Genomic DNA, 17,765 nt, shown 5'->3' with positions numbered 1-17,765 from the left:
TTGCGACATAGCACCTACATCTGAGAGAGAGAGAAAAAGGATTATGCATGAAGGTCCGACCAATATAGAGCCAAGGATGGAAGCAAAAAAGGACTTACAGACAGAAGATGACGGCATGGAGGAGATGTTGGATGCCTTCTTCCAGACAAGCGAGGAGCGCTAACGAAGCAGCACCAGAAGTCGTGCGCCTATCTCCTGAAGACATGTTGAGGAAGTTGGCACGTCAACCAATTTATGAAGGCGCCAAAATATCGACGCTTCGTACTTGTCTAGCGTTTTTGAATCTTCAGTCAGTGTACGGGTGGTCAGATGCAAGCGTCACTGCTTTGTTTAGGTACGTAATTTACAAAAGAGATTTTCCGATTGCAACAGTGACGTGCTTGGAGAGCTTTTTAATTTAATGTGGCTTAAATAGGTAGTTGCAGGAGCAACTTCTCCCGGTTGGCAATGAAATGCCCCCCTCCAGGCCAGACGCAAAGCAACTATTGACCTCAATTGTCTTGGACTACAACAAGATTCATGCATGTCCAAATGATTGCATTCTTTTTTGCAATGAGTTCGGAGATTGTCTGTCGTGTCCTAAGTGTGGAGCAATGCGCTACAAACAAGATGCAGTAGGCGAGACAGTGCCAGCTAAAGTGTTGCGGCATTTCCCTATTATTCCTAGGATAAAAAGCATGTTTCGTTGTGGTTCCATTGCAAAGTTGATGCGGTGGCATTCTACGAATAGATCCACTAACGCAACATTTAGGGTGCCTGCTGATTCAAAGGCCTGGAGGCACATTGAAGATATATGGCCACATTTTAAGAGTGAACCACGCAATTTGCGTTTGGGCATGGCAATGGATGGAGTCAATAATTTGGCTTGAGAAGCTCGTCATGGAGCACTTGGCCTGTGTGCCTTATCAATTACAACCTTCCGCCGTGGCTTGCCATCAAGAAGGGTAATTTGATATTAAGCTTGATTGTACCTGGTAAGTTCAAGGCAAAAAACATGGATGTTTATCTAGCTCCACTAGTTGAGGAGCTCCAGGAGTTATGGCATGGGATCGACATAGCAGATGCAGTTGAACCAGTAGGACAACAACATGCAAGGATCCATGGACTTCTTATGTGGACTATGCATGATTGGCCAGGATACGGAGAAGCTTCTGGTAATGGTTCTTGATTTACAAAATTCTCGCTATTCGCAAGCACTTTGCCTTGGCCTGATTCATGCTTTAATATATGCAGGGCTAACAACTTCGGGATACAATACATGTCCAATTTGCGGGCAGTCTTTGGATGTACGCTATTCTGCCTCTCTTCGAAAGACAATTTATCAAGGCCACCACCGTTATCTTCTTGATGGCAATCACTTGCGCGAAGGTCAGCTTGGTCGTATCGAATGTCGTCTTATGCATGTACAAGAGTGGCATCGCTGATGGGAGCAACATGAGGGACAACCTTTTCCAGGAATGAAACGTTTGTCCATTCTCCATACGTTGCCGTACTGGGGTGATCTACTAATTAACCATTTGATGGATCCAATGCATATATTCAAGAATGTGGGAGAGCTCCTCTGGAAGACAATCGAGCTTCACGAGATGATTTGCAGTCAGCTGAAAAGATGCCAGAGCTGTGGCCTTTCACCAATGCAGCTGGCCAAACAAAACTTCCAAGAGCGCCATGGGTATTGCTAAAAAATGAAGAGCAACAAGTTAAAAGGGTGATTTTAGAGTTCAGGACGCCAACAGGATATATGCGATGTCTCAAGATAGCATTCACCCGTGACGATCAACTATCAGGACTGAAATCGCATGACTCGCATAAGTTCTTGCAAGTCATTCTTCCAATTGCGATCAAGGGGTGTTTAATGGAGGAAGTGCGGACCTGCATATACAAGATTTTAGAGCTAGTGCGGTGGATCTCTTTCAAGGAGATACGGGAGGAATCTATTGCAATCGCAAGGGCTAACTCCATTGAGGTAGTTTGCATGATTGAGAAGTATCTACCCACGAGCTGCCTAACTATCTAAATGCACTTGCTCGTCCATGTAGTAGATGAGGTTGCAATGGCAGGTACAGTCCACAGCCTTTGGATGTTATTTCTAGAGCGGTTCATGAAAACACTTAAGGGTTTTGTTCGCCAAAAAGCGCGTCCAGAGGGGAGCGTGGCAGAAGGATGGCTGGCGCAAGAGTCTCTTGTATTGATGACCGAATTTCTATCCGTTTCTGACCCAGAAATGCCTCAACTGTGGAGCGATGAGGAGGATGCAAGACTCGTGGGAAAGGAGCCGCAAGGGCAAGGGGTGCCGAAGAAAATGAACGACGCCATGCAAGAAAAGATCATGAAGTTCTGTATACTAAATTCAACGCCGATGCAAAAATGGCTTGAAAGGTACGAAGAAGAGAAAGAGAGACGCAATAGGGAGCAACAGGATTTCAGGCGAAGCCGAACGACTAGAGGTTTACCCTTGCCAGACTATCTTGCTCCTCTACCTGAATTCCCTACAATGGCATGGTTGGACAAGACAGTGAGAGCAGCTCGACAGATCGGAGAACCCATATCTCTAGAAGAGGAAGAGCTGGCTATTGGATGTGACTGGAAGTATCATACATACATGGAACTGTGGTCGCATGGAAAGCATTTCAGAACACAACAAATTGACAGCAGCAGAAGAAACACGTTTGAAAATGGGGTAATGGTTAGTTTCATGCAAAAGAGCAGGGCCAGTGCCAGAGATACGAATGAAAGCACTAGCAACCTAGATTACTGTGGTTTGGTGTCAGATATCCTTAAAGTAAGCTTCAGGCGGTTTGAGATGTTTTTGTTGGATGTGAAGTGGTTCAAGGTGATTACTTTTGGTCGCAATGCAAGGGTACGCAGAGATGAAAACAAACTTATGCAAATAGATTCTACAAAGGTTTGGATAGATGCGAGAGACACATTTTCTCTCCCCGAACATTGCGAGCAAGTGTTCTTTGTACCAGACCCTCAAGAGCGACAATGGTGGTTTGTGGTTCAGGTTGCTCTAAGAAATAAACAAGTATTTGAAGGGCAAGATCTCCTGGAGGAAAGTCAGTCAGACGACGTCCATACTACCGTGACATTAGATGAGATGGACGAAGGTATGGTAGAGAAAGCTGACAGATATACGAGGGATGACGTAGACGAGCCAGAATTGACACTTGTAGATGAAGATGCAATGGATGAATACAATATGCCAGAACGAGTTGGGGTAGAGTTATGTTTGCAATTAGAGATAGACGATGATACAGTGCAAGATCTTATCAATGATGCCTCACTCGTCGAGGCCTAGGCCTGTAAGTGTTTGTGTGAAGACGTTGATTTAAAATTAAGCTTAACGTTAATTTAAACAACTGTGTTCTGATGCTTTATTTTACTTTCTTTGTGCAGGACTTTAGTATGGCAGACCAGTTTCCAGATCCCGTTTCTATGAGTGCAGATGCATTCATGGGCTTCGTTACACGGATGACGCCTACTCAGATGGCAGAGGCTTCTCAGTACTGGGTAGCCAGAGGCCCTGGGGTGGTCACTTTTTAGAATGTGTATGATATCACGTGAGTTAACCGGAGAGGATTATTAAAAGACCAAAATGTATAAAAATGTATACATACAGAGGGGGGTGGGGGTTTTTTAAATAGGCTCACAGTGTAAATATAGTATGTATATTGGGGTATTATTAATTACCTCTTGAACGCACGTGATATAGGGGTCTTTTGATAAGTGACTGCCCCGGGCCAGAGGCACGGGTACTACGCCTCCGGGCTTCACACCCGAGGGTCCGACGCCTAGGGGGGGGGGACACCTATGGGGGGGGGGGAACGCCTATGGGGGGGGGACACCTATGGGTACGATGCCTGCTTCTCCCATCATGGCCGCTTCGACACCTAGGGGTGGGACAGAGGCGGGTACGTCCTCATCTCCGCAGCACAGGCGCACTCACCGATCTCGGCGATCGTCAGGTGGAGATGGTGGTTGTTGTGGAGGAGGGTCCACAGATGCTTCGACCCCTCCTCGCTCACGAACCCTGTCCTACCCAGGCACACCTCTCGACACACCTCTTGGCACACCTCGGACACCTTGGGGGGCACACGATCCTAGTGCCTCCAAGATCTATACTGTACGGATAGATGGTTCTGTTGACATGGATAGAGTCGGGACTGAGATGAGACAGCGGATTCGCCCGCTCGCGGAGCTCCAGTTTTCGACCAGCATTCTGACGTCTTGGGATGAGCAGGAAAAGGACAAAGTCACTTACATAGTGGAGACCATCCTAAAAGAGTACTAGCCTGCTCCGGGTTCTGACGTTGTTCCGAGGAGGTGGATCAAGAGTGTTGCACGGGACACCGTGAAACATCGACGAGATACAGCTCGGAAGGCTTTCTGGACCACGTCGAAGCCTTCGGGCATCCCACACGAGACGTGGCTGCAGATCAGGGAGGATGAGCGGACAGTGGCCACGCGGTTCAGACAGCAACGCGAGGCCGCGTAGATACGACAGATGACCAGGGTGACATCTCATCTTGGCAACGGAGGCTTCGACACCTTTCGCTATGAGTTTGTGAGTTTCTAATCCAATCTTAACTATGGCGTTTTTAAAAACACAATGAATCATGTATTCTTATTACTTTGATTTTTGTATAAACGCAGAATCTTGCGATGCATCGAGCCCCGACACGTCAGGAGGAGTCATATGGATATCGCAGAGGTATCTATGAAGTATTGAATGATCTTGATGCTTCAGGAGAGCCTGTAGATTGGGAGGCCTTACAGTCTTGCTGATCGCTTGAGGTGAGACGTTAATATGTGTGAGTTGATTTACTTAAGTAAGTATATGTGAAGTAATATCAATACTAATTTTGTGAGTTGTCCTATGTGCAGGTTGTGATGCCTAGTCATCAGTGGACCGGATTTCATATATATACTTTGGGAGACATAGACACACTCCTGTGTCTCCTTTTGTATAGACATATATATACGGTTATGATTATTGTTCAGACAGTTATTGTTTTCCTTATGGTTATGGTTATTGTCATTGTCATTGTATAGACATGGTTATTTTTCCTATTCTTGTATAGACATAGTTATGGTTCAGGTTTTGTTTATGGTTATGTTTAACTTTCTGGTTATGCTTATGGTTATTGTTAATTTTGTTTTTGGTTATGATCAAAGTGGTTATGGTCAATTATGGTTTTAAGTTATGGTTATGGTTCGTTATGGTTATGCTTTTAAGTTATGGTTATGTTTCATTATGGTTATGCTTTTAAGTTATGGTTATGGTTCGTTATGGTCGTTGGCCTTAAATCTCATGTGAGCTCCTACATGGATAGCATGTAGGAGACGTATACATGACTTTTTGAAAAGTTTATGTAAAAACGAAGGAAACTCTGCCGAAATTTCTACGGGAGCACGGTTGATTTTGGTGCTGCTCGCTTTCTTGGGCAGAGGGCAGGAAGTCTAGCTGTGGTGGCTGTGTCCATCTTTTCACTGTGCACAGGCCAGGTTACCTGCCCTCTGCCCAAATTTTGTTTTTTTGTTATGGTCATCGATATCCGCATCGCTATCTGCGTCTATATGAGCGTCTATATACGCATCGCTATCTGCATCGCCAATAAACCCTTTCCACGCGTATATCGACGCTCTTTGCGACAGTTTCACTGAGACGCATATAGCGACGTTAAGCGTCGCTATATACGTTGATAACACCTTTTTTTGTTGTAGTGGTAAAAACAAATTTTCCATGTTCTTTGGATCCACTTACATATTTTTCCTGCGAGGCCTTTGATAGTTGGGCAATCCATGAAGAGGTGAGCCACATCTTCACTAGCCAACCTGCATCCCAAGCATCAATCTGACCCAATCCCTCTTTCTTGAATCTTCACCCCCGTCGGTAGAGCACCCCAAATTACCTTCCACAAAAATACCTTCATGTGCTGCGGAACCTTTGGCTTCCAGATGTTCTCCATTACTTGCTCCCGCTCCTCCGGCCATTGGTTTTTCCACATCTTGTTAAGGGGGCTAGACCAGTTCTTCTTATGCATCATTGTCTGGTAAACGTCTTTAGGATGGGGTTTCCAGAAGAGAATGCTTCCGGGCCATTTCCACTGACATGGAAAATCTTGATTGGTCAAAGCCCTATGACCATGATAGCAAAAATCATCTTCATAAGCCCTGCCTTAACGGCAGTGCCAACAATAGATAAACACTTTTACTCAAGTAATCTATGCTTGAAGCATAGAGATTCAAATAAGAATTTGACACCCAAAACCTAGGAGGTGGATTGTAATTGTTACAGGTTTTCTATGGACACTATTTGGCACATTGGGCAACCTCACTAGCACATGCTCGATTTGATGAGCATATTCTCCACAATGTTACCATTTCTCTTGTTGTGTAGACTTTGCTACCCAAGAGTCAAGTCCTACATCATTGCAAGGTCATGTTACGATGAATGAGTAAGAGAAGGTGAGGTTAGAAATATCTACTCACTTCATTTAAGGTTCCACATGTGTGCTCACTTGGGGGATAGGGATCGAACTTGGAGGGAAGTGGAAATACATTAATGGCACATCCGCACAAGCGGGGTTCTACACCCACCCCTCATAAGAAATTTTGGAGTTGTTTGATTATGAGCATGATTTAGGCTCCGTATGTGAGTTGCACATTATTTCACCAGTGGGAATAGAAGAGGGAGTTTGCCAAAGTTGGAGAAAATAGGCAGCATTTGTTGTATATCAAGAGGTAGGGTTCAACACAACCTATGCAAAACTGCTCTCATACTAAAGGACAAAAATTGAGAATTCACGACTAGTATGGAGGGTCACCTTGATGGAAATCCGCTAATTTTGGAGGATTTTAGTGTATAAATCGGTAAAAGCCCTAAAATTTTAAATAAAAATGCAGAGACTTCCAATACTCTCCTTGTTATGTGGTGAGCCAAAGGCCCCTTTGCCCCTCTTTGAGACCACAAGCCACTATGTGGCGCATGCACAATTCATCAAGTGAAAAAAAAAAACACATCGCATGCAAAAATAGCGTGCAAATAAAAGCAAAACAACACCATGAAAAGCTTTTCACGCTTTGCACTATGTGCTAGTATATCTAATAAATTGCTATGCTCTTATAAGCCAATAGCAAGAGAGAGGCAGAATTAGAAGTAACCAATTGCTTTGTTTGAAACTTTCTAGATTTGTCTCGAGCCAGTATTTATTCCCTATGCTTTGATTGCATGGATGCATCGGGGGAGAACATAGGAGGGTGGGAGGTGCTTGAAGCTATCAGTGTGCTTCAAGTTTCTCAAAGTAGGGTAGGGCATGCAAAATTTTGGTTCTCATCTCTCTCTATTTTTCACAAAGAAAGCTTGGATTAAAAGGAGATGTGATCATAGTAAGGATGTTTACTTGTGTCCTTCTCGACTCCCCCAATTAAACATCCTCTTAAAACATCAATGTTGGATAGTTTGATCTTGTCTTCCTCATTTGCTCCCAAGGAATGATTTCCTTCCATAGCTCTTTCACCACAATAATTCGTGGGAGCACTCAAATTCATAACTTCTTCGTGAATACATTCTTTCTTACGGGGAGCCCTACTGCACCTAAGCTTATTAGACAAGGAGACACCAAGGGAACCACTTTGGAGTTCCTTTCACCTTGTGGTTTTTGGAGGTAACCCTCTACCATTCAACACCATTTGTGTTTTTGTGCAGGCATAGTTTTGTGTAAGTATGGGTGTCCGTGGTGTTTCCATGTGAATTTTGAAGTGGATCTCACACAACCAATTGCCAAAACTAACATGCACTGCAGCAATGGATTTGCAAGCTGAAAATCTAAAAGTTAACCGTATTTTTTCTATTCATTAGCCAAACAAGAGGCTTGGAAACACGACTTGGAATTTGGTTGGCAATGTCTTGCTGGAAAGAACTTCCTATGTCTATATAGAGCTCTCCGTTTAGGAAGATGTCATCCGCTTCATTTTTTAGATCCTCTACATACAGGCTGTAGATAGTAGCAGGTTGATGCTCGTCTGGAACCACCTTAGCGGCTTCTGACTGAGTATCTTCTCCAATCTCCTCCATTGATGCCGCTGTGATTGGCACATGGTATCCCTCATATGTCCGTGCACTATGAGGGGCTACCTCTATGACGTACCACCAATTTGATGTAGACTTTGTAGGATGAGATACAGCTCTTTTAGCAATCTGCACAGCGAAAAAAATGCGGTACACTTGTGTAAGTAATCTATCAGATCATTATACATGTAGAGTTTTTTATTCAAGTAAACACATTGTAATAGATCACCTGAAAATCGTTCTGATGCTAGTGTCACTCCATCCAAACTTTGCCTACATGTTGAGAAGAACTAGGAGTGCCTTCAATCTAGAAACACTGCTCCATCTTACAATGGCGTATCGGCTTCACTTTTCATATCATCATAGATAAACCTTTTTGAATCCATGATCGTCTCGATCATTTCATCGATCTCGGGCTCAAACATTGCCTCCTTGGGAATGTGGTTTGCATGATCATCGTTCGAGCTGTCAGAGACTACATCTTGTGGCCTCACATATGCTGCTTAACCAAACCGCCTGCGAACAAGTCTATCGGGTTGCAAGATTGCTGCATGTTGGCCAGCGTCAGAGTCTGACGAGTTATAATTGACAACAACTCGATCTATAATAGATGGATCAAACTCGCCAAATTTGCAAACATGCTACAAAGAAACGTATCTTTTCTGTCGCACAGCATGCTTGCATTTATTACAAGGACATAAGATCCTTGTTGAGAGATAGGTGTTTCGGTTGGACGGCCCCACATCTTCGTCACTACTCATAATGAATGTAAAAACCTTATAACCTGGACATAAAAGATTAGAGTAGCTAGGTTAGACTTAAGTTAGATTACATTTAGGTTTAGGATTTAACACTAGGTTGGTAACCTAACAGGACATAAAAGTGTCCTTTCAGGGTTTTGAAAAAAACCTCCAAAACCATAGTAGATCCACTCATTTTGTAAAATCCTTTCATGAGGTTACAGTTCAAGGCCTACTACACATGGAAAAAATAAGAAACTTGTAAAATTTCTCATCTTTTGGTCACACCAAGCCTCCAAAGTTGATGGACCAGTACATTTTCATCAGAACAGTCATTTCTTACGCTTTGTTGCATAAAAATAAGATTAGGGATTTTTGTAGGACTTGAGATAAATTCCCTAGTTAACTTCAATGGGTTGGTGATCAGAACATATGATTGCTTCTCACTCACTATTTTTTGTTTTGCCAAAAGAAATAGGTACAAAAAAGTTAAATTTTTACCATTCTGCAAACCTATCAACAAAGTTTCTATAGCCACGCTCAATACAAATAATATATGCATGTTTTCTTAGTTCCCTATTGTCCTTTAGGTTCATAAGGAGTCATGGAGCATGTCAAAAGAATAATACATCTCTTACCAAGGGGAATCTTGGGGACAAAGATGAAGTGCTAAATACAGCAAACATGAAAAAACTGGGTTCAACATTATGAGTTGTAGAATCCCATAGAAACTATCCAATATCTAGCCAAATTTGATCCTTATGACTAGATATGTTTACTACCTACAAAATGCATGTAGTTGTCACAAGAAACTAACAATATTGAAAAAGCTATACTTGATATACTAGAATGTTTTGTTTTCTTCTATAATTGAAAAAATCAACCATCGTTGTCTACTATGAAAAATAGGGTATTAGGTGCCCCAAAACTCAAGGAATATTAGCTTTATGTTACAATATGCGACATAGAAAATCAAAACTGCATTTGGATATCATGAAATCCACCAAAAAAATCATAGAAGAGCTAAAATTGGCTAAAACATAGGATTTGACAATTTTTGTAATTTGGTCATAACTTACAACTTTAACATTTATTTCTCCCTAGAAGCATTAGGACATGTTGAGGACTACTAAAGATAGTTCTCTAGCATTATAGACCTCACAAACATGAATTCTAGAGTGGTATAGTTGCAAAAAGTTGAAAAAAGCCAAAAACAGGACCCGTTTTTTCACACAGTTTAGGTTGTGAAATGTTGTGCAAGGACAAGATTAAAGATGGAATTGATATTCCAAAAAAATGTCGAGTTTTTTTCAGCTCATGAGAAAGATTTCTAGACAGATAGCACCTCAAAATCCATTTTGAAACTCTTGACATAATTCAAGGAAAATGGTCACTTAAGAGGACATAAAAGTGTCCCATTACCAACCTAGTGTTAAGATTAGATTTGATTTATTAAGACAAGATTTAAGATTAGATTAGATTTACATTCAAGTTAGATTACATTTAGGTTTAGGTTAGATTTAAAATTAGATTAAATTTAGTTTTATGTTGAGTTTAAGATTAGATTAGAGCTAGATTTATGTTAGATTAGATTTATGTTAGATTTTAGGGCATGTCAATGAAGGCTTTGCCCAAAGAACAAACACTACTAGGTACACAACAATATGTATATTCCCATAAAAATCTGACACCTATTAACTCACCCACTAACCATGCTCAAAATCACCATATGTTCAATTAGGTTAGATTTAAGATTACACTTTGGATTAGTTTTTATATTAAAGTCTACCTTCGGGATTACAAAAAAAAAATAGAGTTAGGCGAACGGTGATCCCTCTCTTCTCTCTATGGATACGACCTTAAGTTGGAAAGCTTTCAACGGTATGACACTCAGATTGGAGGCCAACATGTAATGTGCTAAGGAATCCCTTGAACAAGGATCTGTTGTGAGGAGATGTTAAGATGCTATGAATTGCTACAGCTAGAGAAGAGGCAAAGGGGTTTGGTCCACTACATGCACTATCATGTAGACATGGGTGTGTAGATTTCTCGTATCCACAAATATAGGCATTGACAAATAAAGATGAGATTATAACCCGGTGGTTCTAATCTCCATGCACCTCTAACCCGAGGTGTGCGGGGATCGGACATGACTAGAGAATGTGAGGTAGTTTATAGTGTGAACACACACACACACACAAAGAATCTAACCTAAACCTAAATGTAATCTAACTTAAATCTAAATCTAACCTATCTAATCTTAAATCTTGTCTTAATCTTAAATCTAACATAAATCTAAATCTAATTTAATCTTAAACTCAATATAAACTTAAATCTAATTTTATTTTAAATCCTAAACCTAAATGTAATCTAGCTTAAATCTAACCTAGCTAATCTTAAATCTTCCCTTAATTTTAAATCTAACGTAAATCTAAATCTAACATAATCTTAAACTCAACATAAACCTAAATCTAACCTAAACCTAAATGTAATCTAACCTAATCTTAAGTCTAACCTAATTTTAAATTTAGCATAAATTTTAAATATAAGTTAAATGTAGTCTATCTTAATCTTACTTCTTAATCTAACATAATTTTAAATGTAATTTTAAATCTAACCTAATCCTAAATCTTAATATAACATTTCATTTCATATTTTTTCTACTTTTATCTCTCTCTCTCTCTCTCTCTCTCTCTCTCTCTCTCTCTCTCTTTGTTTTCTCATATCTCCCCTTACCTCTCTCTTTTTGTCTTCTCTCCCGCTCTCTCTCTTTGGTTTCTCTCTCTCTCTCTCTCTCTCTCTCTCTCTCTCTCTCTTTCACACACACACACACACACACACACTCACTTACTCTCCCTTTGTTTTCTCCTCTCTCTCTCTCTCTCCCCTTCTCCTTTATGCAAGAAGAAGGCATTGAAGAGGTCACTATTTGCAATGCGGTAATCATGCTTTTGTTGTATGCGGATGATGTAGTGCTTCTAACACACACTTTAGAAGATGCACAAAAGCTTATGGTGGTCCTTGAGAAATTTTGCTTGCATAGTGGTACGATTGTGAACGAATCCAAGACAAAGTTTATGCTTGTGAAAACCAACCATGAGTAGAAGCCATGCATTGTGTACAACAATGAGACACTTGAGATTGTTGAGAGATTTAAGTACCTTGGCCTTGAGGTTCCGTCCAATCACAAGTGGCATGAATGTTCTATGCATCGTGTGGAAGTGGGAAAGAGAGAACTTTATACATTTGATAACATGTGTAATGCAAAAACATCAAGTGTTGGGTTCTCAAGAAGTATCTTTTTGATGCATTGGTGACACCAGTTCTTCTATATGGAGTTGAAGTGTGGGACGGGAGCATCTGAAAGTTTACTTGGAAAGAGTTTGAGAATGTCCAAAAGCGTTTTCTTACAAAATTTCTCCAAGTGAAGACACAAACACCATATATTCTCCTACTTCTTGAGTCAAGATGTCTTCCAATTGAGGTTATGGGCATGGAAAGGGTTGTGGAATACATGATAAAGATGCATCAAAACCCTTCACATTGACTTCCTACAATTGCATGGGAAGCAAGCAAGAAAGTTCAAAAGATGCATAAAAGCAAGATCTTGAGCACGGGATGGATGCAAGACATAAAGAAGTGGTTTGGGAGATGGGATGCATTACACTTGCTCCATGATGCTTCAATTGAATCCCAAGTGAATGAAGCTTTTCTACAACACCAATGTATTATGGCTTGGGAGAAATCCAGAGGGTCACGCTTCATACATTACACCACCCATATTGCCCCCAGCTACAAAATCATGTTCTTCGTTGAAAGAGAAAACTGTACTCTTACTTACATGCCTGAGCCTATCCCTTTGTCGGCGATATGCACTATCGCAGCCATTCGGCTTAGCTCCCATTTTCTTCGATGCGAGATAGGACGTTGGGGCAATGGAGAAGAGTCAAATCGACTGTGAACATTATGCTCACTGCAAGTGCGAGAGTCTGAGTACCACACACTACTAGAGTGCTCAACTTTTTCTCAAATCCAAACTTTCTTCTCTCACATTTTCAGCCATAACTTAGACCTACTGTTGGACGGATACGCCGCGACGGACGTCAGCACAGCGAGAACTCACCTAACAAGATTTGCCAGCTAAGGACGAAGCTTGACCCACAGGCACGTGGAAGCAAACATAAGGTGTAAACCTACACTCGACCGGCTCCTAACTAATTCCTACAGAGGTCTCTACCCAATGTCTAAGTCACAGCCTTCAAGAGTGCATAAGAGGAAACTTCCTACAACGCTTTCTAGAGCCGAACACCCATCAAACAATCTCGAAACACCACAGAACTTGAAGGAGACCTTACTAACACCAATAGGTCACTCTCCCTAAGGTCTATGAACCAAAACCCCAACCCCAACCCAAAACACACGGTGGAAAATCACGTAGGATGTCTGGCCGAAATTTGCAGGTCTTCATTTCCAAAATCTAAAGTGCCTAATGTGTAGCTCTACTCAATGTGAACGCGTGGATATTCTGCAATGCAAAATCAGACAACGTATGCTCACCGAATCACCAGAAGCTCGTAGATGGAGCTCACAAAACCGGACCATACGCGCGTAATGTAGGTATCGGCCAACACGCTGCACTTCTCCACACTCGATTCCGACCACCAGTGCACACGTAGCATCAAGATGAAGCTCACACTCTCTCTCGTACGCAGTACGCTCACTCTCAGACTTCAAAACTTTTCTAAAATGACAAAAGTTTTTTTATTAAGGTCAAAAAGTGGTATAAATACCTTACAATTCTCAAACCCTAAAGTTCCAAATCAACCATCTACTCAATCTAAATGTCAAAACTGGGATACAATCTGGAAACTTCTGTAAGCCCCAATATTTACAAGGTGAAATGTCGAGTTTTCTCAATAAATGAATAATTACAAAAAATGATAATCTGCCGAGTAGTCAGTTTTCGTAGGGTGTCTAGCTTCCAACACTCCCCCCCCTCCTTGCTCATGCCGTCCCGGACATGGCTATTGAGCTGCTTCTTCATCTTATTGTTTCGCGCATCTTGAGCAACGACTCGTATCTTGCATGTAAATCCAGCAATGCTGGGCCGAATATATCAGTGTTGATGGTGAAGAACCCGGTGTAGAATGCTTCTTCAAAGGCCTGGAGGTGATAGGATGGCAGAAACATTATCCTTTGATACAATGCATATATCACCTCCTTGGAAGACTGACCAGACAGATCGTATACACATCTATAAGTATCTTGAAAGAAGAAGATATTGTCTGTCAACTGGCCCGGATTGAACGTCTCAAAGACTGCCAAAAGGGTTTTGCAGATCTTCCTCATCATTATGCAAGAAAGGTCAGGCGAGCCAATGAACAATTTGATGGCGCCCATTAGGGTTTTCACCATGTATTGAACACTTATTCTCTCGCCTGCCTTCAAGCCTGGCAACTTTGGATAGTTCAGCCAAGTGGGTTGGCTTCTTTGTAGTATCTCCTGGGCCTTCCATGTCCGTATCCTTGGTAGAGGGCAGAAGCTTAGGTTATCTCTGATGAGTTTGGGTGCCTCTACCAAATGGATTAGATACTGTGGATACTTAGTCATCCACGCCTTTCTCCACCTGGGTTGGGAGTTGAATATCAACTTTGCCCCTTCAGGCTGGGAGATATCTGTTGTGTAGAGTGGCACTGTTGGCTCTTCTCTAATCCTCTTGTTGATGGTGGCGGCTTCATATTTTAACAAAGGATATGGGAGAGAGAGGGCTGTAGCCATTCACGTCGGAGGTTTCTGGTATCGATCTTTTGAATGGTCATGGATTTAAAAACCCTTTGCTCCCATTACAAGGGTTCCTTGGCCGTTTCTCTGATTTCTGCCTCTATGGCCTTGCGCAGCTTCTCTTCCTCTTCTTGTGTCAGCTCTTGTGGCTCTTGAGAGGGTCCTACTAGTATTTCTTCTTGCATGGGTGTGTCCAAAGGATCTGCCACATTCTCTAGGTCTATGCCTTCCATGGCTGTCGGCCCTGTGCCTGCCTGCTCTTCTGCCTTCTGTCCTCTCAGCTCTTCTATCTGCTTTAGGAGTGTCTGTTTCTCTGCTTCAGCTTCTTCTCCCATGTTCACGAGGAGGTCATTCAACTCGGAGTTTACCTTCTTTGGTACTCCTCAAGCTTTCTCTTTATAATTTCTAGCTCATCTTGCATTGCTTTCTGCTCTTCTTCCATGCGTGTTTGCATAACCACTGACCCTTCCACCATCATCAACCTTTGCTTTTTCTCTAAAGTCAACTCTTTCTAAAGCTCTTTCATCTGTTCTTCATAGATCTGGCTTTCTGTAGTGGTGTGAGTCGAGCTAGTAGCTCTGACTCTGGCAATAGATGCCCGTAGCCGATGGATGGTTTGATCTTTTACTTTAAGCTGGTCCTTGAGCTCAAGGACCTCATCCTGGCTAGCCTCCTGGTCTATTTCTGCCTTTTCTTTGGCATTTTGCATGGCCTCAACTTCCTTGGACTCCTCAGCAAGTTGTAGGGTTAGGTTATCCCTTCCTCTCTCTGCATCTGTCAATGACTTGCTGAGTTGTCTATACTCCTCTTCTGCTCCTTGCAGTCTTTGAGCTGCTGCTTGATTTTCTCTTTCCATTTCCTGGCATCTTTGCAATGCCTTTGCTAGAATGGCTTGTAGCTCTGCTTCTCTCTCTATCTGCCTTTGGCTTTGTTTTTGTAAAGTGTCAACTTCTAGCTTTATCTGCACTTCAGTGGCTTTGAGAGTTGCCATTTCACTTTCTGAGGCCATTGACTGTGCTCTTAGCCCGATTAGCTTTGTCATCACCACATCCCAATCATTAGTGGGCGGGTGTAGGTCCACTATATCAGTGGCCATCTCCCGTGCTTGCCAAGTCGAATGCGACTGTGGTAGCTTCTTCTTTTGTATATCCGGCAGCTAGAAGGTCTAGAAATGTGTTGTATGATTCGTTTGGCTCTGGCTACTCACTTTTAGGCTTAGCCTTTTCCTTTGGTTCCTGCTCCTGGCTTTGCTCTTGCTTGGACTCTTCTTGGTCTTCTTGTGGAGGGCTACGAGGAGGTGGTGAGGGCGGTGGGCTGGACTTAGGGCTCGCCAATGGAGTTGTCGGCTTTTCTTCAAATCTCTGTCCGCCTTGGTCTTTCTTTCTCTCTCTTGGCCCTTCTGCTCTTCTAGCACTTTATGTCGGACTTGCTCTACTTCCTCTTCTGTAAAGAGTACATGTGGGATATTCTCTGCTGTGGCATCAAGAATCTCAAAATTCTTAATGTAATCATCGAATCTGTCTCTGTGCACCCTTCGGGATGATCTCGAATTGCTTCTAGAGATGGCTTCCATAGCTCGTCTAAATCTCTTTTGAGGGCTCTCTCTGCCCTGAAGCTTTCCATCAGCCGCTCTAGACGTGCCGCTTTCTATGATTTTGTCTCTTTTGCTATCACTTGGACAAATTCTTTCTTTCCTTTCTTCAGCTCTTGCTGCTCTTCTTGCACGGTTTCTAACCGGCGTTTCAAATGGGTTGCCACCCTTGGTGCTTTTGGCTGCTCGTCTTCCTTATCTTCCTTGAGCCCCAACCATTCGTTCTGTGATGGAGGGTCAGGCCATCTCCCCTTGGCGTGCAATGCTCCATAAATCACCTTTGTGATTAGCTCACCCAGCACAATGTATGTGGGGTTCTTGTTGCCCATCTTCACAAGATTATCATGTACATAAGCTTCATAATTGATGATCTTCGGTTTGCTTTTCTGCATTGCCCAACTGAATGTTGTGGAAATTGCTGCAGGCGGCATCCTATACTTTTGTGGCCGCTTTTTACACATATGGAAATATTGATTGTACAGCTGACTCATGATTGCCACTTTGGGGTTGGCAATATCTTCAAAGGTATAGTTGGCTTTTGTTGGACGGATACGCCGTGATGGACGTCAGCACAACGATAACTCACCTGACATGTAATGTCAGCTAAGGACGAAGCTTGACCTGCAGGCGCGTGGAAGCAAGCATAAGGTGTCAACCTACACTCGACCAACTCCTAACTAATTCCTACAGAGGTCCCTACCAATTGTCTAAGTCACAGCCTTCAAGAGTGCAAAAGAGGAAACTTCCTACAACACTTGCTAGAGCCAAACACCCATCAAACACTTTCGAAACACCATAGAACTTGAAGGAGACCCTATTAATACCTATAGGCCGCTCTCCCTAAGGTCTATGAACCAAAATCACGACCCAAAACACCCGGTGCAGAAACACATAGGATGTCTGGCCAAAATCTGCAGGTCTTCGTTTTCGAAATCTGAAGTGCCTAATGTGTAGTTCTACTCAATGTGAACGCGTGTCCATATGCTGCAAAGAGAAATCAGATAACGTATGCTCACCCAAACAACCGATAAAGCACGTAGAAGGAGCTCCCAAAGCCAGACCGTACGCGCACAATGTTGGTATCAGCACGCCGCTCTAGTCGGGGGCAACACGCTGCACTTCTCCGCACTCGATTCCGACCACCGTAGCACACGTAGCGTCAAGACAAGCTCACACTCTCTCTCTCGTACACAGTACGCTCACTCACAGACTTCAAACTTGTTTTAAAAATGACAAAGGTTTTTTCATTAAGGTCAAAAAGTGGTATATATACCTTACAACTTCTCAAGCCCTAAAGTTCCAAAATCAACCATCTACTCAATCTAACTATCAAAAATGGGATACAATCTGGAAACTTCTGTAAGTCCCAATATTTACAAGGTGAAAAATCGGGTTTTCCTCAATGAATGAATAATTACAAAAATAATAGTTCGCCAAGTAGTTAGATGTCGTGGGGTGTGTCCAGCTTCTAACATCCCCCTCCTCCTTGTTCATGTCGTCCCTGACTGCTTCATCTTATCGTTTCCCGCATCTTTAGCAGAGATTCGTACCTTGCATGTAGATTCAGCATTGCGGGGCC

The 17,765-nt window shown here is 42.5% G+C and overlaps 1 protein-coding gene across 1 annotated transcript in view; it reads left to right on the top strand.

Moving 5' to 3' along the window:
• The first annotated feature begins 2,302 nt into the window (after window positions 1-2,302).
• The window catches only part of LOC147422795 (uncharacterized), a 134,762-nt gene continuing 119,299 nt past the window's right edge, over window positions 2,303-17,765 (top strand). Inside the window, exon 1 of the mRNA XM_086503095.1 lies at window positions 2,303-3,110. Coding sequence (XP_086359221.1) covers window positions 2,303-3,110 — 808 coding nt within the window. The remainder of the gene's footprint in view (window positions 3,111-17,765) is intronic.

The sequence above is a fragment of the Adiantum capillus-veneris genome, chromosome 27 (assembly GCF_014529385.1).
Source record: "Adiantum capillus-veneris isolate H3 chromosome 27, ASM1452938v2, whole genome shotgun sequence".
NCBI classification, from domain to species: Eukaryota; Viridiplantae; Streptophyta; class Polypodiopsida; order Polypodiales; family Pteridaceae; genus Adiantum; species Adiantum capillus-veneris.
The sequence above is the reverse complement of the archived record's forward strand: the minus strand, read 5'-3'. Positions and strand labels throughout refer to the sequence as shown.